The sequence below is a fragment of the Notolabrus celidotus genome, chromosome 14, assembly GCF_009762535.1.
Source record: "Notolabrus celidotus isolate fNotCel1 chromosome 14, fNotCel1.pri, whole genome shotgun sequence".
NCBI lineage: Eukaryota > Metazoa > Chordata > Actinopteri > Labriformes > Labridae > Notolabrus > Notolabrus celidotus.
In genome coordinates, this window is record NC_048285.1 from 25,689,598 (window position 1) to 25,711,115 (window position 21,518).

The following is a 21,518-nucleotide window of genomic DNA, read 5'->3' on the forward strand; positions in this document are numbered from 1 at the left end:
AAGTGAAAAATCCAACAAAGGAGGAGTAACAATACACGTACGCTTCCGTGTTTTTTCACTTCAAATTCGTGTTAATTCACCTTACTGTCACACCCGTACGTAAGTTGACGTTTAAAAGCGAACCACAAGACACAGTGAGTCTCACGAGGAGCGTTAATAAGCAGAGTTTAAGCTAGGCTGAATGTTGATGACATAAAACACTAAAGTTACCTGTCATGTATCAGAGCCCGAGGATCTGTAGTTTCAGCTCTGGGTTAACATCGCAGCAGACGACTGCTCATCCGCATTTGAAGCTCAGAGAACTCCAGCCTCTAAATAAAACACAGGTCTCGGTCTGGTCTCGATCTCGGTCTATCCCCGACCGATTCTGATCCGAAAAAGCCGCAGAATGTGGACGGACAGCGGGCTGGTCTTCCTCTACATCGCAGTCACTGGTGTCCTCCAGCATGTGGCTCCCTCTAACGTCTGGAGTGTGAACTACATTTCCCGTCTAATTAATTCAGGCTTATTGATGACGTCTGACATCTAGAGGATTTATTAAGCCACTACATGTGGGTCGTGCAGAAAACGAAGAAGAAGAAGAAAAGAAGAAGAAAAGAAGAAGAAAAGAAGAAGAAGAAGAAGAAGAAGATACTGCATCGATCCCCAGGGGGACATTAAATTTTTTCACTCGTGTATACATACAATGCACACACATGCAGTGGACATGCACTTAGGGAGATATGTCAGAGTGAGGATGCTGCCATCAACCAGCGCAGGTTCGGTGCCTTGCTCAAGGGCACCTCGGCAGTACCCAGGCAAGGCACCGAACCCCCAACTGCTTGGGGTGCACTGGTTGATGGCAGCATCCTCACTCTGCAAAAGGCAAAGCAAAAGGACAATTAAGATAAGATAAGATATACTTTATTGGTCCCCCATTGGAGGAAATGCTTTTGTTACAGCAGCTTACAACACGGGACAGGGGAATACAACAATGTACTAACATAGTTAAAAAATATAATAACAATAATAATAGCAATGACAAAGGTAAAAATATAATATAATAAAATAAAATAAAGTAAAATGAAATAAAATATGGCAACTATTACAGATGTATAAACACTATGTACACTTCTATCTGCTAAGACCAGAAAGAGAGCCCACATCACACCAATTTTAAAGTCTCTGCATTGGCTTCCAGTATCTTTTAGAATAGATTTTAAGATTATTTTATTGGTTTTTAAATCTCTTAATGGTCTTGGCCCTTCTTATTTATCAGATTTGCTTTTATCATATGAGCCAGTGAGAGCCCTCAGGTCTTCAGGTAGTGGACTTTTAATTGTACCAAACGTAAAACCTAAGACCCACGGTGAGGCAGCTTTTTATTATCACGGTCCATTGATAAATAGATAAGGTAAGTTATTGCACGATAAAAAATGCACCAGGTTATTTAAAAACAAACATACACAGTATGAAGAACAGTGCAATTCAGATGGATACAGTAGTTATTTGTGAATGTGCCAAGTCACATAGTAACTTCCATGTAGTGGAATGAAAGATGAGAACAGATGATAAACGGGACACAGCAGTGCTGGTGTTAAACAGTCTGATTGCAGATGGGATGAAGGACCTGCGGTAGCGTTCCATCCTGCAGGGTGGGAGTCTCAGTCTGCTGCTGAAGGAGCTGCTCAGGGACTCCACAGTCTCATGCAGGGGGTGAGAGGGATTGTCCATGATGGATGCCAGCTTGGCTAACATCCTCCTCTCACCCACCTCCTCTATGTTGTCCAGAGGACAGCCCAGGACAGAACTGGCCCTCCTGACCAGTCTGTTAAGTCTTTTCCTGTCCCTGTCTGTGCTCCCTGCTCCCCAGCAGACCACTGCATAGAAGAATGCAGAAGCTACCACAGTGTCATAAAATGTCAATTTTGCTTATTAGTGTGAGAACTGGCAACAGCTTAATCTCAGTAAAAAGAAGTTTGCTCTTACTTTACTTGGTCTGTCTTATTGTGATTGTATGCTATTCTTAAAGCATACTTTTATGTGCCTGCAAGTCGCATGAGATGAAGGACAGAGGTCACGGACAGGGACACTAACAAAAAGAAACTTAAACCCGTATAAACAACAAATGTTAGGCCTTGGGGATCTAAAAGGTGGAGTGAAGGTGTAAAACTCCACAGCCACCCACTAATTCTACTACAAATAAGTAGACAAACTAAGGAAATGGCTCAAACAAACAGTTTAGTCACTTGGCAGTGTTACAGATGGAGGTAGTCTGTGACCTCCAGGGCTCCAAACGAGCCCATCATTGAGAGCACCTGCCCTCATTGCACCCAGCTTGAGCTCATCAGCCTGGCTGCTCAATAAAAGGAGCTCCTTTCCCTCAGTTTGGTGTGCGCAACAGAGAAGACAACACCTTCAGTTGTTTTCTCTGGGTTTTGTTTGAAGAGTGTGCTGTGAGAGAGTGTGTATGTTTGTGGATGTATTGTAGAGGGAAGCAGGGTGGCAAAAGGATAATTAAAAAGAGGATTGATCTCTGAGGAGAATTTTTTTCAGATTACAGTTGGTTTAGGCCTGTTCCTTAGTTTGTCTACTTTTTGTAGTAGAATTAGTGGGTGGCTGTGGAGCTTTACACCTCCACTCCACCATTTGGACTCCAAAGGCCTTAAATTTGTTTGTATATGAGGGTTTTAGGTTTCTTTTTGTTAGTGTCAATGTCCATGACCTCTGACCTCTCATGCAGCTTGCAGACACGTAACAGCAGGGAGAAAAAACAAATGCACAAAATCTCCTGAGATCAAACCTCTTTTTAATTATCTTTAACACTCTCCTTTTCTCCACAACACACCCACAAAACATCTCTCTCTCTCTCTCTCTCTCTCTCTCTCTCTCTCTCTCTCTCTCTCTCTCTCTCTCTCTCTCTCTCTCTCTCTCTCTCTCTCTCTCTCTCTCTCTCTCTCTCTCTCTCTCTCTCTCTCTCTCTCTCTCTCTCTCTCTCTCATTAGAAACTGTGCATATTATTAAGTTTGCCTTTGAAAGTGCAAGCTAATGAAATTTAGTGCACATAAAAGTGTGTGATTATGACAACTTAGAAGTGTGCACTTAATGGAGTACACTCAAAAATGTGTACGCTTCTAAAAGTGTACCTGCAAGCATACATTCTAAAATATGCATCTAAAAAGTGTGTTCCCAAGGGTGACTGTTCATACATTTGCAGCAAAGAGTTTACTTAAAAGCTTGCACTTTATGTTACCTTCTTTTCTCTCCCCTCCTGCATCAATGTCCATCACATACTATAACATATACTAACATGTCCCTTGGAATATACTGACATTGCTCCTGTGAGGAACTGTTGATTTTAATTTATTTTGGTTACCCCTCTGGACATAGTGGTAGGTCGTATCTCATTCCTGAACCTTATCCTGAACATGTTTGTAGACTATTCCTATAAAAATAAAATATCTCACCCCTGATTACACTTACTGTGAATCATTGCTGTGGAAGCACAAACAAGGGCTGTTTCTGCAGTGTACTGTTAATCTTCTCACCTGCAACAGAATTGTCAGTCTAGTTGCTGATAGCCTCATTTTCTTGGGTCACATGGAGGCATCAATTTTTAAATACAGTCTGCTACATTACCAGCTAAAATCTCCTCACATGAGCACCAGCCAAAATATGGGTTTAGTTCCAACCTCCTTCAGGCCACTAACCACTTTCCTTCTTCTTATTCACTGATTTCTTTGTTTTCTTGCAGCACTATTTTTGAGTAACATAATACTTAGTCAACAAGTGCCCCATGAGCATGTGCGTGGAAGCACAGCGCCAACACCACCACCCTGTGGCTATAGTAAATAGTGTTACATTTGATATTCCATGGTGGCCAATCACAACAAAGATTATAGAGAGGGATGCTGAACACATCATCATTAACATGATTTGCATTTGTGTATGACATCACATGAAAGGGTTTATGTTGAGAATACCTACAGGGCATTATCAAAAGGACATCAAGGCCACATGTAGTACAAAGACACCACATTTGAAAACCTACAAAAAAGTCAAATCAAATAAAAGCCAAGCATACTTGACAAAGTGTCACTTTACTTTGGCTCACATGCAGTTTTACCACACACATCTGTGTACTGTACAAAAGTTAAAATTGCACATTAAATATCATACTGTACACTACTGAAGGCATCCATGAATGACACAATGAGGCAGTAAGTGCACCGACAGTTAACTGAATAGACCTCACAGTAGCACATGTGCAAATACTTAGTTCAAACATCTGTGACATCTACGCCCTCTAACAGTCTTCATCATGGATATATATGGAAAAGGCCGTCCCAATCCTCTTCCTGTGCAGGATCAAGGCTGTTATTGTCGGATGGTTGAGTGGTTGTACTTTTAACACTTAATCCTGGTGTTTCTAGTCAGAAGTCTTTATCTTCAGAGGATGATATCATCATCACCTCCCGGCTTTTAAAGTCCCACATTGCTGTGAGATGGAAGGCCATGTTGGAAAAGACCACTAGATACTCAAACAAGGCAAAAAATGTATAACCTGTCATGAGAAGAAACAAGACTTTGTTACAATATGTTTGTGTCAGAATGTTGTAGCTGCTATTTAACATCATTATCAATATGATTTACATACATATTAAACGTATTACTTACTCCCTGATTCGCAGTACATGTTGTGTTTCCAGTAAAAGAATCCAGCGAAAGCACAGCAAGAGATGTTGAGGAATAAGAAGCGCACCTTCCAGTGGTGAGACTTGGCATCCTGTGAGAGAGGAAAACAGGAGCCCTTAACCGTACTGACATGTTATAAATGTCAGTAGAGATTTTAGTGTTCTGTCTCTTACATTACCTCAGGATTTAATGAATATTTCTTTATAGATTTCCATAAACGGCAGGTTATCAGCATGTAGATGATGGAACTGAAAATGAAGAGGACAAACCCTTCCTTGTGTACAACTGTAGAGCAAAAATATTCAAAAAGGGGAGAAAATATGGTTAATAAAGGACAGTAGTCATGAAAATGATCACAAAATGAAAGTTAACTTTGATCAAGTGCCTGACTCAGCCCTGTGTTCTTGAGTAACTGAAAATATAACTCTGCTTTTTAATAGATAATCAACAGAATGCCAATGTGTAAGGTTCTTTATAATTGCTTAAAATTACATAAAAAAGGAAAATCAAAATTTTATTTACACTTTTCAGCAGCTATTAAAGGCTGCATTGTCTCAAACACTTTTGTTAGCTTAGCAGCTAAATTAAAGCTCCACCATGTGCAAGGACTCAAACTCAAGAAAACATTTTGAATGAAACCTCTCCTAAAAAAGTGAAAGAAGTGGTAACTCACAGTAGGTTTCATTGGATGAGACGTATGTAAGAAGCAGCAGGCCGAGGTTCTCAAAGATAGAGAAGGCCAGGTTCAAGCATGTCAGTAAACTCTCTGGGACTTTTGAGGCAAAACGTGTCTTGTAAAATTTGAAGTAAGTGAACGCCACAAGGAACCTCGGCGCTGAGTGTAGTCCAATGCAGAAGCGCCATATGTGGCACTCAGGACTCAGGCTGATGGAGGCACTGATGGATGGCAGGTAGTTAGGAACCTGGAAAACAAAACACAATATTGCATTTTCCAGCTAATACAACACTTTTTTATTACTTAGTAATAGTAGGGGGGGTTCTTAAACTATGATGGAATACTACATTCAGTTCAGTCGGATCAGTTTCACAAAATCAGGAAATTTACGTTTTTACTCAAAAGAGAGGGTATCAAAATATATCATCCTGAAAAAAGGAACTAAAGTAGGGGAGCATTTGCCTCATGGTTGTTTTGGATTATCATAACATAGTTGGTCACACCCCACCACTGGTAGAATCCAAATTAATACATGGTTGGGTCAGTATGTCAAAGTATACAGACATTACCTGACAATGAGTACCAGTAGAGTCCTCGTAGTGAAAGGTGGAGGATATAAAGACACAAGTTATGAGTCCCAGCAGTGGCAGGCACACTGTACACAGAACACAGGTGCTGAAAGACACCTTGATGACCAGGGGCCTCTCATACCCAAAAATAGATGAGCCTTGCAGCATCTTGATCTGAAACACTGAACAAGCATCATTTAGCATTAGCTTGCATAGGTGATCACACACAGGTAGATAAGATGCATGTAAGAGTGAATACATGCTCCTGTCACTTTACTACATGGTATGAGTATCAGCAAAAATGCATTTTTGTTAGACTATTATATTTGGACGATTTTAATACATATGCATGCAATCACTAAACAACTGACACCTGAATAATGAACCTACCTCTTCTATGTTTGCTGGGAACTAGGCTTGGCATACACAGCATTCATTGTATCAGGCTGCAGGCTGCATCTGAATATTCCGGGTAACAAACACCATCCAGGGGGACCATTCCGTTATCATAATTCCCCTCTACATTTACATTTGAGTGCTCGTTAGAGATGACAATACGCTCGCGGATGTCACATCCTCCTGGTGCGACTGTACTAAGACAAACATCAGCACCCGGAAGAAAACAGGAGCGGAGGAGAGGGATGGATGCTACGTTTGGGCGGTACAGTTCTTTTTTAAAGAAGCTGCACCCATCACAGAGCACATGCGTAATAATGCATGAAAATATGTGTATTAATAAGTAAAAGCCACGTGCAAAGAAACCGGCGTGGAATAAGGGTTTACTGTGGGGTTAATTTGGGGATGCAAGGAGCTGTCCGTGGTGCTGCACAGAAATAAACAGCTGATCCACATTGCATCACTTTATATTTATATTTTTGAACATTTAAACACATCCTATCAAAGACACATTGTAGGTGAATGTAACTGTGAATGGGATGTCTCCATATGTGTTGAAAACGTGTCCCTGAAGCCCCGCCCCTCTTCTCTTCAGCACTTGACGTGCAGCCCAAAACGCAGAACGGCTGTCTTCGTCATCTATCCGGCTGCTTTCTTTTTTTTCTTTCTTATTTAATTTAGTTTTTAAGTTACTGTAATGCAGTTTATTGACAGAGTACATCTATTGGTATTTTAAACGAAACAGGATTACTTTGATTCACCAAGATGAAACGACGGAAAATTCAAACTTTATTATGTCTGCTTCTGTGTGTATGCATTTTGCCAAGTAAGTTTGAAATTATTCATTTTTGGTTCTTAAATAAATTAAATCAATGCACTTTAATATAATATTTATTCTGGCTGCAATGAATTGCAGTATTGAATTAATGGCAGAGATAATATAAGGGAAAACTGCCTGCAAAGAAGATAACACAATGTGAAGGATGTCAAATATTGCCTGGTGATTGTATTTTTATTTTTATTTTAAGTAATTAATCAACGTTTTTTTTCTATAAAAATAATTTACAATAAATATTTTCTCAGATTTCTAGTCCTCTTCCACAAAACACGTAACCCAGGGTCAGCATCTTATATCTGTTGTTGTTGGGGGGATTTACTGCAATCATAATCCCTCAGACCGTCTTTGTTCTGAGCTCAGGCTTTATTTGAATAGCATTTCAGATTTAACATCTGGCTGAACCCGACATATTGTTGGCAATGGAAATCCCCAGCTGTATTAAAAGTGACAGGGGCTCTATGTTCCAAACTACAAATCTCTGGTAAATTGTGGAATGTGAAGTGGCATGAGTCATTTTCTTCTAGATATTATCATATCTAAAGATGTCACTCACAGTGTACTTGTGTTTATAACTATTCACACCACTGTTAACACAGCACAGGAATGGTAAATCTCCCTGTTCATGCTAATTCTGATTATCAGATGATATCTATCAGATCTATCAACACATGCCACATATCACATCCACAATGTGAACAGAAACACTCATGGTACATGGTGGCAGATTTGCTTGATCTCTTTGTAAAGCTTTACAGCAGGAATATCTCGCTCCCTCTGTCCCCTTACACCATCTGTCATGGATCACATTCTCCCTCCTGTTTATGTCACCCTTTATTTCACTTCAGCATCACAGTCACTGCATTTGCTTAATATTAAAAGCCAGAATGTTCTCTTATATTTCTTTAGCTTGACCTGAAAAATGTGAGAAATAAAATGTAATTGACTGAAAAGCAAATCTAACTGTAAATTGTGTCTCTCCCAATCATAGCCTGTCGCTGTGCTCATGGGAAATATGCTCAAAAGCTCCTGAATGATCTGTTCAACAACTACACCAGCGCTCTGAGGCCTGTGGAGAACACAGACACCATATTGAATGTGACCCTGCAGGTTACACTGTCACAAATTATTGACATGGTAAAACAACACAGTGCACACATGACACTACAACAGGATTGTATCTCTGAGGAGGATCTGTTCAGATACCACCAGTTCACCATAATCAAATGCTGTCATTATTTTCTTATGCCATGGTCAAGGTGGGAATATAAACTGGAAAAATGACATAGACCTAATCTTAGTGACCTATTGGTTTCTGAAGAGGTGTTATAAAACCCAATGATGGTGGCAGCCATATTGGAAATGTGGATTCCACCTTTTCTTTTGCACCAGGCTTTGCATGTTAATTCCAGCTGTCAAAGTAGACCTTTTAACAGGGGGCTTAACAGCATCTCCTTGGCTTTTGGAGCTGGCCTCAAGTGAACATGCGAGGAACTGCAGTTTTTTTCCACGTCTGCACTACCTTAATTTTTCAACAACAGAGAGTGCCACTTGGTTGGAAAGCCTGTGTGCTGTTACAAGGTTGTTTTACTTCCCCTGTGCTACATTTCCAGTGGTATAGTTTAGGGAACAGCTCTGGCTTATATTGACACCACCTGTATGACGAGCAATTGAAAATATAGTATATGTTCATTGATGTTCATTGTTGTCAGTTGTTTTCTAAAGTGTTCAATATTTTACAGGATGAGCGAAACCAAATTTTGACAGCATATCTATGGATACGGCAAGTGTGGGTTGATGCACATCTGAAATGGAATAAAGATGATTACGATGGACTCGATACCATCCGTATACCTAGTAGTTATGTATGGAGACCTGATATTGTCCTATATAACAAGTAGGTCGGACTGGTATTGGGTTAATCATCCACTTATTATCCCAGTTTGGCTCCTGTTGGTCAGGGTAGAAGACACAAGCTGAACATTTTTTAAAGACGTTTCTTAGAGGAATGTTCAGGCCTTTGGCTGCTTTTTTCTACACCAGTTACATAAGTGATCATAATACAGATAAGGAAAAGATCATAATACATAGTTATCCAAAATAATACAATTGAGATGTACCACTTGTATAAACATAAAGAAAGTGCAGCCTGAATTTGAAAGAGTAAGAGATGCTTCTGATGATATTGCATTGATCAGGATGACTTGCTAATGGATCATATGAAAAGGATAACTTATAGTGTATGGATTTTTATGCAAATTCAAATCCAGACAAAGTGAGCAGGGGTCTTTTCTAACCTTGAGGTATTCTACATTGCATCACCACCTGATCACTATTCATTGTCCCTCTTATTACCTGCCTACCAAATAAAGATACAAACAAGTTGACAGTGCACTAAGTTTTCATTCAAAGATGACTTTATTGATTCAAAAAAGATTTAGTTATACACCTGAAAAAGTAACTCTTCCATGGCACTGAGAATTTAAGTTTAAGGTAAAGTTAAAACATTAGCCTTAGTATTTGCCCCCCTTACAACCCTAGTGTTGTATCAGCTATTGGCAGTTACACCAGTCAATGCACTGATGTGATACCATACTCTATTGGCCAACCAAAAGACCAGTTTGTTTTGAATAAATTATGTGACAGCAAACAACATAAGTTTGATACTAGCTGAAAGTATAAGTTAAGTCAAAGATGCCACCAATTACTTTTTTCCCTTCACAAATTTTCCAAGCATATAGAATCTGTATCAGAAAGAAAACAAAAGGATAATACCTGAATATTGCACAAACACTTTATTGAGGAATTGCAAAAAGCAGACAACACTGGGGAATGAGTACAGCTCTCTTAAAGTGCTGACTCCCTCTCCAGTTGGTTTACTTGTGCCTTCATATACTGACCAGCTTCTACTTTTAAATCCTTCTTCCCTCACTCTGGTATTATCCAGCTGCTCTTCACTTATTTTCACAACGAATCTAAACAACCTCTGGAATGTAAATCTGTTTGGCTGATTTCCTTCTTTAGACCACTTCTCTTTTTATTTCAGTGCTGATGACCATTTCACAGGCTCCATGGATACCAATGTGGTAATCCAACACGATGGCAATATTATGTGGGACTCTCCAGCCATCACAAAGAGCTCCTGCAAAGTGGATGTGTCATTCTTCCCCTTTGACGCTCAGCAGTGCAGGTTCACATACGGCTCCTGGACCTACAACGGAAACCAGCTGGACATCTTGAATGCCCAAGACAGCGCAGATTTGGCAGACCTGGTGGACAATGTGGAGTGGGAGGTGCTGGGTATGCCGGCAAAGAAGAACGTTATTCAGTATGGCTGCTGTGCTGAGCCTTACCCTGATGTTACCTACTCTTTAAAGCTGAAGAGAAGAGCTTCCTTCTATGTCTTCAACTTGCTCATACCTTGTGTGATGATCTCTTTTCTGGCTCCATTGGGCTTCTATCTGCCCGCTGACTCTGGAGAAAAGGTGTCTTTGGGTGTTACCGTGATGCTGGCACTCACTGTCTTTCAGCTACTGGTCGCAGAGATCATGCCGCCATCTGAGAATGTGCCGCTTATTGGTAAGAGTAAATGTGGGAAAGGTAAAACATTACACTGACAGTACAGATACTGTCTCAAGATTCAAGTGCTTTACTCAAAAAAAGAAGAGAAAAGTAGGAAAAAACCATCAAGATATACTGAAGGTCTGGAAGGATATGTTCACCTATTTTTGTAAAAACTAACTAAACATTACACCTCATTTGGGATACAACCCAACCTGAATAATTTTAACCTAAAATAAAATAAAAACAAACAATTTGCTTCGAATGATAAATACTAACTTTGTTAAAAGTGCAACTCAGTCTTCTTTCTCACAGGTCTCACAGACATCCAATACAATAGATTACTTATTGACTTCCAGGGATCCCTGATTAATGCTTAAGCATCTGTATTTTTCAGGAGTTCCAGTTTGGTTGCTTTCTCTGTTACATACAGCTCCTGTAAATGTGAAACTATTTCTCCCCGCAATGGAAGATATATTGACTGGTCTCAATATCAATCAATCAATCTTTATTTGTATAGCGCCAAATCCCAACAAACGTTATCTCAAGACGCTTTTTCAAACATAGGAGGTCTACACCACTCTATGTCAAATAATGAACAGAGACCCAACTTCAAGACAGGATAAGACTCAATCTTACCCCACCTTAATTCATCATGAGCATTGCACATCGCAGTATTTAGCTAGTTACAGTGGCGAGGAAAAACTTCCTTTTAACAGGCAAAAACCTCAGGCAGAACCAGACTCATGTTAGACAGCCATCAAGCCTCAACCGAGTTGGGTCTTGAAAGAGGATAGAGGAGAGTAAGAGAGAGAGGTGATAGTGATGACGAGTAGTAGAAGCTGTTGCCGCTGGAGTCCAGTACGTCCGTATCAGCTGCGTTGACTGACTCTAATCTAATAGGTTACCAAATTAGAAGCATACTCTGTCAGGTGATTGTGAGAATAAAGCATGGCAAATGTGAAATCAGTGCAGCTTAAAATACCTTAAATGGGGTCAAACCTCAATATTTGTGGGACAGCTCTTTATTGATATCCTTGTCTCTTTTATGTCTTCAACAGGTAAGTATTACATTGCAACCATGACCATGATCACAGCCTCCACTGCTCTGACCATCTTCATCATGAACATACACCACTGTGGCCCAGATGCCAAACCTGTTCCCAAGTGGGCCAAGACGCTCATCCTGCAGCACATGGCCAGAATGTGTTTTGTTTACGAAGTTGGGGAGAACTGCATGTCGCCACAGCCAGAAAAACAGGAGCCTCCACCTGTGAAGAACAACAACTGCACCATGAACGGGCAGGTAGGAGCCGGCAGAGACGACTGTGTCTTCAAAATGGAGAGAGGACATGAGATGTCAGAAGAGAGGGAAGACATGGACCAGATGATGAGTCCGCGGGGCTCAATAGGGAGGAACCCCACCAACAACTACAGCTCTTGGAAGAACGGCGTCTACATGAGCATGGACTGTGCAGACTCAGACGGTCAGAGGAGATGCAGGAAAGGTGGAGTGAGTGGTGGGGAGAGAAAAGAAAGAGAGGTTTTATGCAATGACAGGCAGCTGCTGAGAAACATTGAGTACATAGCGAACTGTTACAGAGACCAGAGGGCCACGCAGAAACGGACAGGCGAGTGGAAGAAAGTAGCCAAAGTGTTAGACCGCTTCTTCATGTGGTTATTTTTCATTATGGTGTTTTTCATGAGTCTGCTCATCATGGGAAAAGCCATCTAATAACAGATTATTAAATGGCTCTTTTTATATCCAGACATTTTATTAACTCTGACCTTGTTGAAAATGGACGTTATGGAGACAATGACTGTGGTCCTATCTTTAATGTAGAATAAGATCCTTGATACACTTCTGGTTTGCAGGTTTTGTTTTGCTATTGAAAACTCACAGCCCCTTATTTTGGTCCGAGTGAATGTCACAAATCTCTGCCATGAACCAGGTAGTCTATTTTCAAATGAATATGTTTATTTGTGAGAATAAAAGAATCATTAATTCTGTACAGCAGCATGTTTGTCTTTTTACCTCAAATGAAGTAAAGGGATTCAGAGAAGCAACTCAAAAACTGAAATAAATACACCAAACATTGTAGCTTTACATAATGTCTTTATCTGTAACCAACACTTGTCAAAATCTTAAAAATATATGTAATATTTTCTGGTACATCACAAAAAGAGAGTAATAAAACAAACATAGAAAAAGAGTGAGAGTTCGGACTCTCCCAGAAATATTTTGGGGGTTCTAGATACAGTGTCTCTACAGTTTGATCATTATGTATTATTTCATTAACAAAATACACCAGTATACATATTTTTACATTCATCTACATTAGTAGATCATAGACAGAATCACTCTATTGCACAAAATCACGAATGTAATAACAAACATGACCAGAAGAGATTGTGTACATAAACCATGACATGAGAAAAAATGATCTTGTTGTAAATCACATGGATTATCTATTTAATCCCCTGCATCACCACAAGAAACTGCTTGTAAAGTGTATTATCCCTGGTCTTTATGTTGTGAAATGGAGCCTTAATCTGAGCCACAAGGAAATGAAAAGCTTCCCGACCAGGATTGTGTTTTGATCTACAAAAATAAGGTAGCACAGAAATTTGTACTGTCTAGTTTGGAGACTCTGGGAATTGCTTTTTATCCAGAATTAAACCAGGTTGAAAAGGAAAGAAAAGCTGTTGAGACCCAGGATTTACTTTTTATAGAGACTATCAAAATGGTTCAGGCCTACGTGACTTAAAGCATCCTCAGTACAGCACACACTAAGGAAAAGCACTGACTACATTTTGGGAATATTAGAAGATTTCTGCTTATTCAGAAATATATTTAATTAAATCTTGTAGATTTGTAGTACTCACTACTAAATACACAGAGCAGGCAGTCAGTTCCGTCACAGGTAGGAAGGAAGTCGAATATAAAATGCACATCTGGCCTCAATAAAAAGGTCATATAAAAAGTTTATTATGAATAATCCATTAATTTGGGTTCTTTTTAAGCTGTAAAATTCACATTTGGAGTTTTAGTACCAGGGATCTTGTGTTTCTTGGGTATTGTTACAGATTATGATGCTTAATATTAAATAAACAGTTTCATGCAAGGTAAATGTAACTTGAGATGTTTGTGATTTTGAACACAAGATGTGTGAACTTGATGCTGTTCTGCACTGAGACATAAGATGTTGATAGAGGGCTTGTTACTGGGATTTAGCTCAGAAGAGGGGCTGGGGAAACTAAAATGTAATCTACTGTCTCCACAGGATATGTCAAATAAACTGGTGTATAAAAGTTCACTGAAGGAATTGCAACTTGAAGATAAAAAGTAAAGTTGTTTGAACTTAAAAAAGCACCTCTGTGTAAAACATTTGTGTTCCAGGTAAAGACAAGCTCAAGAGCAGGTGTAACAAGGGATACACATTACATTTGTACATCTCTATGTTCAAGCCTTCAATAAAGCATTAACAGCTGACATAAGGAGTTAGGTTGAAGTCACCTTTCTTTCCAGTAATTGAAATATTTTAGTCCGTAAAGATCTTGTTTGCATCCCATAAATAACTGGGTTTAAATTAGCCGGGACCACGTGGAACAAAATATATGCAATCTTCCTCAGGTCTGGGTAATCTGGGAAACGGTGCAGTATGATTGTTAAAGAGCCTGACCACAGCATTATGAGATACAGAACCAGGTGGCTGGCACATGTTTGCAGCGCTCTGTTATTCAGCTCTTTGTTTTTACTGATCCAGCAGACGAGAGCTATCCTAAAGTAAGTGACAATTATGCCTCCCATCGAGCAGCTAAACAGCAGCACAGTGAAAAACAGTCCGTAGATATTATTGATTGACACATCATCACAGGAGAGTTTGAACAGTGATGCATTATCACAATAAGCGTTTTGTATGAGTGATCTACAGCGAGACAGCCTCACTGTGAGACCGATCAGCACAGATACGAGGATTAATGACACCCCCCATGCTGTTGCAGACAGCCCAATCACAGTTTTAGTGGTCATAATTGAGCTGTACCTTAAAGGGTGACATATTGCAACATATCTGTCTATCGCCATGATGACAAGGATCATATGTGAGGCAGACCCAAACGTGTGGCTAAAAAATGCTTGAATTGCACACTGTCTGTAGGTGACAAAGCGTTCTGTTGAAATGATGTGAGCCATCAGCTGAGGCAGCAGGACCGTGTTACCGATCAGATCATTGACAGACAGGTTGCAGAAGAGTATATACATCGGCTGGTGCAAACTCTTCTCAGTGATGATCAGCACAAGGACTCCGATGTTGGAAAAAAGCAGAGAGAAGTAGACGAACAGCAGTAAGAAAAAGAGAGGGTATGTGAACTCTGGAGATATGCTGAAGCCTTGGATCTCTAGGATTTCACCTGATACAGTCATGTTGCTTTTCATTGCTCAACCGGATAAAAAAAAATACTAGAAGAGGAAAAAAGAAGAATCATAAATCATCAGAATAAAACAAATACATCAGTACATTATGTATTTTCTATGTAGTGACAGTACTTACTTTTTATGACTGGTGAATTTTGACTTCTTCTCCTGTACAAATACTGAAATGGTGTGAAAGATATACTGTGCAGATTAAATTAAGCACACACATGCACAGATGATGGTCATGCACCTTAAAGTGGCATAGAATCAGTAAATGCTCAACAAAACCTACAATCAGGCATATTTACAGTGCTGTACGATGAAAAAAACCTATATTACACTTGTTCTCCCAGATGTCTCCACCTTATGAGCAATGACCGATATCCCTCATCAGCAGCCAAATCTTCATCTCTTTTATCTTCAGGTGAGGAACATTTGATGGTGCCCTCCCCGTTAGAGCTCCAGGGTATTGTACGACCAGGGTAATACTCTTTTTTTTAGTAATACATTCATGTTACATGCAATACATGTTGAAGTGTAACAGGCAAGTTGTGTTTGAAAAGGTCCCTGAGGTCAAAGGTCAGATATCATCACAGCTAATTTTGTGTCCAAAATCCCTCTCTCTCTACTTATCTAAATACTTTATCATTTGGATGTCACCCCCTACTCTCTCACCACATTTCGCATCCACTCAAGCTGCCCTATCAATAAAGGCAACCCCCCCCCCCCCCCCCCCTGAACATAATAAAAACAAAAACAATAAACTGAATTTTAAATTAAAAGTTAAACACAAGAGAAAAGGTTTTTTTATGCACATTAAAAAGCAGAAATTCTGAAAAGAATCAAAACCTGAGTAGTGAGGCATCACACAGTCTTGATATGTCTGCAAGTCAAAATAAACTAGGTGTGACCCTACATGTCACACTCACTCATTCAGGCTACTTTCACACAATGACAGTAGAGGCTGTGATGTTAAAAATTAAAAATTGTAACCAATGCCATTCACATATGGCTGTCTATGCCACTGAGAACATCTCAGGGTCCAGTTTCTTGCCCAAGGAAACATCAGTATGTGGACTAACAGAGTGGATCTAAAGAAGTAGACTGACAGGTCACCTGTGTGAACACAAAGTGTGTGAAATATCCATTACAGAGGCCCCAGAAGCATTGAGAGGGTCGAATCAATTATCAGAGCAGTGTATGAGTCCATGGTGTCCACTTCTCTAGGGTGAGATGATTACTTTCTCCTGATGTCCTAATGTCCTTACAACCCTTCTGTGTTCTCAGTGTACGTCCTTAAGCTCCCAAAGGCCCGATGTGACCACTTCAGTGCTCTATTTCAATTAAGATTTATGTCTTCTGAGACTGAAAAGTAAAACCGAAAAGAGATAATCGCACAATTATGACAAGTTTTGCCTCTTATGATTGATTTGGAAACTGGACATCATCATCTCAGATGTGAACTCCTTTAATTTCACACTGCAGATGATTGTGTGAAAAAATGACACAAAGCAAGTTTTATGTTGTGGGACTTTGGAAGCAGAGTGGAGGATTCTGGCACGTTGTGTGACTTTAACATAATCTGTAGATTTCATCTGATAGAGTGGTTTACATATACAAACATTTAATCATTTTAGACTAGGATTCAAATGTTTACAGGTTGTCACATGTTTTGCTGCGTCACACGTAACAGCGTCTCTGAGGATTTATTAAACAAGGAGTGTCATTATCGACCGGAGGCTCACTGATTGTCGGGGGATTAATTACAAAGTGAAACAGTTAATAACACACTGTTTACTTGAATCTCAGAGGGGCTCATTAATAAATGTGTTTTGACAGAGTAATGAGGCTGCTGTCTGATGTAACCCTGATGGTTTGTGGTCTATTTAGTTACATAAAATATTACTGTTGGCCTGATTTGAAAAGTTAGGGTAGGTAAAATATGGTAAAAATGGGGCGCAGGTTTACCGTAATGGTTATGTTTGGCCCCCCATGGAGAGAGGCTATAGACTTTAAGTGGGCGGCCTGGGTGCGATCCAAATCTGGTGCCCCTTTTTCTGCGCGTCACCCCCCTCTCTTTCTCCTGGTTTCATCTCTCTCCTGTTTCCTATCCTCTCATAAAGATAATTCCTCTTTAATCTCAATACAAACTTTTCAAAGTAAGAGGAATTTTAAAAGAGGACTTTTGATTCAATTGGAGTAAGAGTTTTGTCCTGAGACAGAAATACTGTAGGCTTAAAATTGGCCTTGTTGGTTGACCAGTCTCAAACATCAATCTTTGAGTTTACCGACTAAAGTGAAGTAAATCTTTAAATACATGATGCCCAGCCTCTTATCATCAACTGTCCCATCATGTTCTGTCATTGATACATTCAGTAAATATTACATTTGAGAAAAAGCTTTAAACAATGCCTCCTAGGGGCCTTTACTTGTAATGTGAAACAAATGTTATCACTATGAGGTGTCACCAACATTTGTACCAAACATTACAACATAAAATGAAACCTCACCTCACTGTTTACCTGTTTGGATAAAAGACACAGGAATAAAAATCCAAGCTTTGTTGACCTGACAGCCCAGATCCTCGTCAAATCAAACAAACCTTTAGTGCATCATAACCATCATATTGCACTAAAAAAATGTTGGCATGTTTTTCAATTGATCATGGATATTTTGTCTTTGTATGAGACATTCAGCAGGGCATCAACACAGCTCTCTCTAACACACCTACTACTACCACCACTATCTGTAAATACCTTTGTGCATGTCCAACTTATGTATCCTATTTCATTCAAGATCATTTGGATCTTCGTTTTACTTTCTGAGCCTGTTATTTCTCATGATGCTGTCATTTATGATGCTCATCTTGTTATATTCTATCAATGAGGCGAGGATAATCAGTGCAGCCTTTTAAACTAACACCAGACACCAGACGATAAAATACATTCCTTAGGTTACTTCTATTTGAAGTTAAGTAGTTTGAGAACACACTTTTGGTTATGTGTTGCTTTAAAAATATTGATGTGAAGTTTCTAATCATTCGTTGTCATCAGTCTCTATTTTATTAGCACTATTATTCTAGTCTATGAGTGGACAAACAAACTTGAGCTTTTCTTATCAGGGGAGTTAAGAAGTTTGTCCAGATAATACTCATCTTAAGATATCAGAATCTTAAGTAAGTCATGGGCAATCCCAGAAGCCCTTGCTGATGTAACCACCAGGTTGAGGTTCTGGTTGTGGTGTCAATAAATAGGCAGGGTCACTGCAGTTCTTCATATTTCATGCAGCACTGCCTTGCTTCTACTCTGCTGTTAAATCCATAACTTACAACTGCTGTACACTTTGATGCACTCTCGTATAATGACACTGCACCACTGCTGTTCTTCTCTATCTTTGTAAAAATGGAAAATGAATCGTTTGATTTTAGATCTGAGTTGACCATGGATCCTTTTATCATCCCACCTGGAGGGAAGTATCCCATCTTTTTTCTTGGCATTGCAATTTATATTTTTGCTGCTTTCTGCAACCTGACTTTGTTGACTCTGATCATTGTGAAGAAGAACCTTCACAAGCCCATGTATTTCATCCTGTTCAGCCTTCCCCTCAATGATCTAATAGGAATAACTGCGATGCTTCCTAAAGTTCTGTCAGACATTGTTACTGAGACGAACAATGTTTACTATCCTCTCTGTGTCTTACAAGCTTTTCTGCTGCACATGTACAGTGGAGGTATTCTGTTCATTCTTGCAGCCATGTCGTTTGATCGTTATGCAGCCATCTGTTTGCCGCTACGCTACACCTCCATCATGACCCCCAGAGTGGTCATCTTAATCGTGTCTCTAGTTTGGGGTCTTGACTTTATCCTGATTGTGTCACTGTTCTCTCTGCAGACCAGACTTCCCAGGTGTCGGTCTGTTATAATGAATGTGTTCTGTGATAACCCCTCTCTGCTGAAGCTCACATGTGGAAACACGACTGTTAATAACATCATAGGTTTGTTTAACACGGCCGTCATGCAGGTGGTTAGTGTGTCTGTTCAGGCGTTCTCCTATGTGAAGATTCTGATCACCTGTGTGCTTTCACGGAGGTCTGAAACAAAGGCGAAAGCTGTCAACACGTGTGTGGCTCAGTTAGTCATCATCATCATTTTTCAGATTGTGGGAACTTTTACTATTATATCTCACAGGTTTAAAAATGTCTCAGCTGACCTGCAGAAGATAATGGGCATGCTGATTTTTCTCGTGCCTCCACTTCTGAATCCGATTGTTTATGGGCTTTACACAAGTGAGATACGAAACACTTTACTGACAGTCTTAAGAAAGAGCAGAGTGTCTGTATAAATCAAACACGAGGCAGGAAGGGCATGAACTGTCTCTTTTTACTGTTCTCACCATCATGGCAGTGTGTGCCATCTCAAGAGAGTGTGAATTGTGGAGGATAATGTTGAAACAATAACAAGTACATGAGCTTAAACTTGTACATGACATGCAGACAGAAAATAAACAGCATTAGGGAGCTGTGACTGAAACTTCTGTTACAATACAAGCATCAAATAAAGCTCAGCACAGCCAGGCCCCTTCAACTTTTGATAGTGACTTGTTGCCTGTAAATACTGTAGTCATAAAATTCAGTTGTGAATGTTGACTTTACATGTCACCCCCAACTCTGACAAGAACCTGTTTCTATTCTTATCTTTTATTTTGTGTTTTTTATGCAGTATGCACCCAGTTCTTTATAGAGATAGGTTTATACAGTAGTTGCATATAGGGATATAGCTGCACACTTCAAATAGTCTTACAAGTAATACACCTTTTTAAAACTGTGCAGCATTGGCTTACATGACCTGCTGCAGTGGTTTACATGAATCGTCCTTTTCATATTTGATATTAATTATTTTTACCTATACTTTTGACTTTGCAGCCTCATTTTAATATATTTTCTTTCTTTTAAAATGAAACTCATATTTCTAACATTTCACATTTTTCATAATATGTATGATTTATGATTTTTATGATATGTATGATTTATTTCATAATGTTTCGTCAATGAACTGAGATTAATTAATTTTGAAACTGTTTTCTCCTAACTTGTAATGTTTGTTATTTTATATCTTTTGAGATGATACTTAAAGTTGTTACTCTGCATCTTTGAAAATGAGGATCAGCACATTCTGCAGCTGGAGGTTAATATTTGAAAGTGTGTTGATGTTTGCCATGGGGTGTATTAATAAAGTCAAAATATCTTGAAACATACATTTCATGTTGTTGAGTAACTTATTGATTATTAAATGTTAAAAGGTGCAAAATAACAATATGAAGTATTTTTTTCTCATCAGAGTCCAATCACAGTGAAAAACTCAAATCTTACCGAATGCATTTCTTTCATTGCTAATACAAATCTTGCATTACACTTAATATCAGTTACACTGACCTTACATGTCTAGATCTTATTTCAAGATATAAAAAACTTTGATTTTTATGAGTAAAAAAGCTTCCGTTGAGAATTTATTTTCTTTTTCTGCTGTGATGGAAACTCTTTACATATAGTCAAGTATGATTTCGTATTTAGAGAATGAGCTGAGGCAAGAAAAATAAAAGTATAAGCTGCAGACAAGATGGTGAAGCACAATTCTGCTTCTTCTCCTGACCGCTCACACCTCCTCATATCACAGCGAAAGAGGTTAAAGTCTTGAATCCCTCACTGGATCATTTATTCAACATAATAAGTTTCATACTATGTCTGTCCTGTCATTAAAGTCATTTGGGTCACTGTGCATTGTACTGTCTGGTGTTATGATCATAAACAGAATGAATAGGACACTGACTGATTTAGTTTTTACTTATTCCTGATAAACTCCTAGCAAAAACTCTACTGCTAAGCAATATTTATATCATTGATCAGACTGGTCCTGATAACCAGATGATACTTAACTTGATCTGACCGAGTCTGATGGGTTTGGGCTTCCTGAATATACAAAGCTCTGATCAAAAAAATAGTATTTAATCAGTTATCTGAATGCCTCATCGAGAGGCCTTTTTGATTCATGTATAGGTCAGCATCAGACTTTAATTTAGCTAGTGTTAAAGATACGTAGATTGAGAGTGGATGATCTCTGATGGAAAAGGATTGGTTACATTTTAGGTAAATAAACTGGCTAAGAGCCTGTAATAGGCCGGAGAATTGTTCAGGGTGGATAAGTGGTAAAGGCAATGGATGTATTGTATCGGGGCAGGGTACCAAAGGGACTTCTCACTATGATGGGTGCAAAAGAACAAACAAGGAATTACAAGTTAACTGTTCATTAAGCAGTAACTTGCGTTTGCATGTTTAAATAGAGCAGCTTGTCATTCTTTAATTGGTGGATAATACGGAATTGAGTAAGGAACTAAA

At 39.2% G+C, this 21,518-nt stretch overlaps 5 protein-coding genes across 7 annotated transcripts in view; 2 read left to right on the forward strand and 3 right to left on the reverse strand.

Moving 5' to 3' along the window:
* Nucleotides 1–454, reverse strand: part of stim1a (stromal interaction molecule 1a) — a 38,386-nt gene extending 37,932 nt beyond the window's left edge. For both annotated transcript variants that reach the window (XM_034700754.1, XM_034700755.1), the window contains exon 1: nt 211–454. The gene's annotated coding sequence lies outside the window, so the exon portion shown is untranslated. The remainder of the gene's footprint in view (nt 1–210) is intronic.
* Nucleotides 455–4,060: 3,606 nt separating this feature from the next.
* On the reverse strand, nt 4,061–6,848 carry LOC117825468 (post-GPI attachment to proteins factor 2-like). Its single transcript, XM_034701329.1, has 6 exons — nt 6,310–6,848; nt 5,920–6,101; nt 5,348–5,597; nt 4,853–4,959; nt 4,657–4,765; nt 4,061–4,543 (listed from the first exon to the last, which is right to left on the reverse strand). Exons 1-6 carry the CDS (start codon nt 6,350–6,352, stop codon nt 4,413–4,415), a joined length of 822 nt encoding a protein of 273 aa, XP_034557220.1. The 5' UTR covers nt 6,353–6,848; the 3' UTR covers nt 4,061–4,412.
* Nucleotides 6,849–6,944: 96 nt separating this feature from the next.
* On the forward strand, nt 6,945–12,676 carry chrna10a (cholinergic receptor, nicotinic, alpha 10a). Of its 2 annotated transcripts, XM_034701442.1 has the most exons (5): nt 6,945–7,141; nt 8,142–8,287; nt 8,893–9,047; nt 10,197–10,729; nt 11,773–12,676. In XM_034701442.1, exons 1-5 carry the CDS (start codon nt 7,081–7,083, stop codon nt 12,444–12,446), a joined length of 1,569 nt encoding a protein of 522 aa, XP_034557333.1. In that variant the 5' UTR covers nt 6,945–7,080; the 3' UTR covers nt 12,447–12,676. The 2 variants fall into 2 exon arrangements, with proteins under 2 accessions (XP_034557333.1, XP_034557332.1); XM_034701441.1 differs by lacking the exons at nt 6,945–7,141; nt 8,893–9,047 and having other exon boundaries at nt 8,190–8,287.
* Nucleotides 12,677–12,850: 174 nt separating this feature from the next.
* LOC117825985 (olfactory receptor 13H1-like) overlaps nt 12,851–21,518 on the reverse strand; it is a 41,157-nt gene continuing 32,489 nt past the window's right edge. The window contains exons 2-3 of the mRNA XM_034702005.1: nt 15,265–15,307; nt 12,851–15,173 (exon numbers count right to left, since the gene is read on the reverse strand). Coding sequence (XP_034557896.1) covers nt 14,214–15,149 — 936 coding nt within the window. The 5' untranslated portion in view covers nt 15,150–15,173; nt 15,265–15,307 and the 3' untranslated portion in view covers nt 12,851–14,213. The remainder of the gene's footprint in view (nt 15,174–15,264; nt 15,308–21,518) is intronic.
* On the forward strand, nt 18,530–19,468 carry LOC117825689 (olfactory receptor 52B2-like). The gene has a single exon (XM_034701608.1). The coding sequence runs from the start codon at nt 18,530–18,532 to the stop codon at nt 19,466–19,468; it is 939 nt and encodes a 312-aa protein (XP_034557499.1).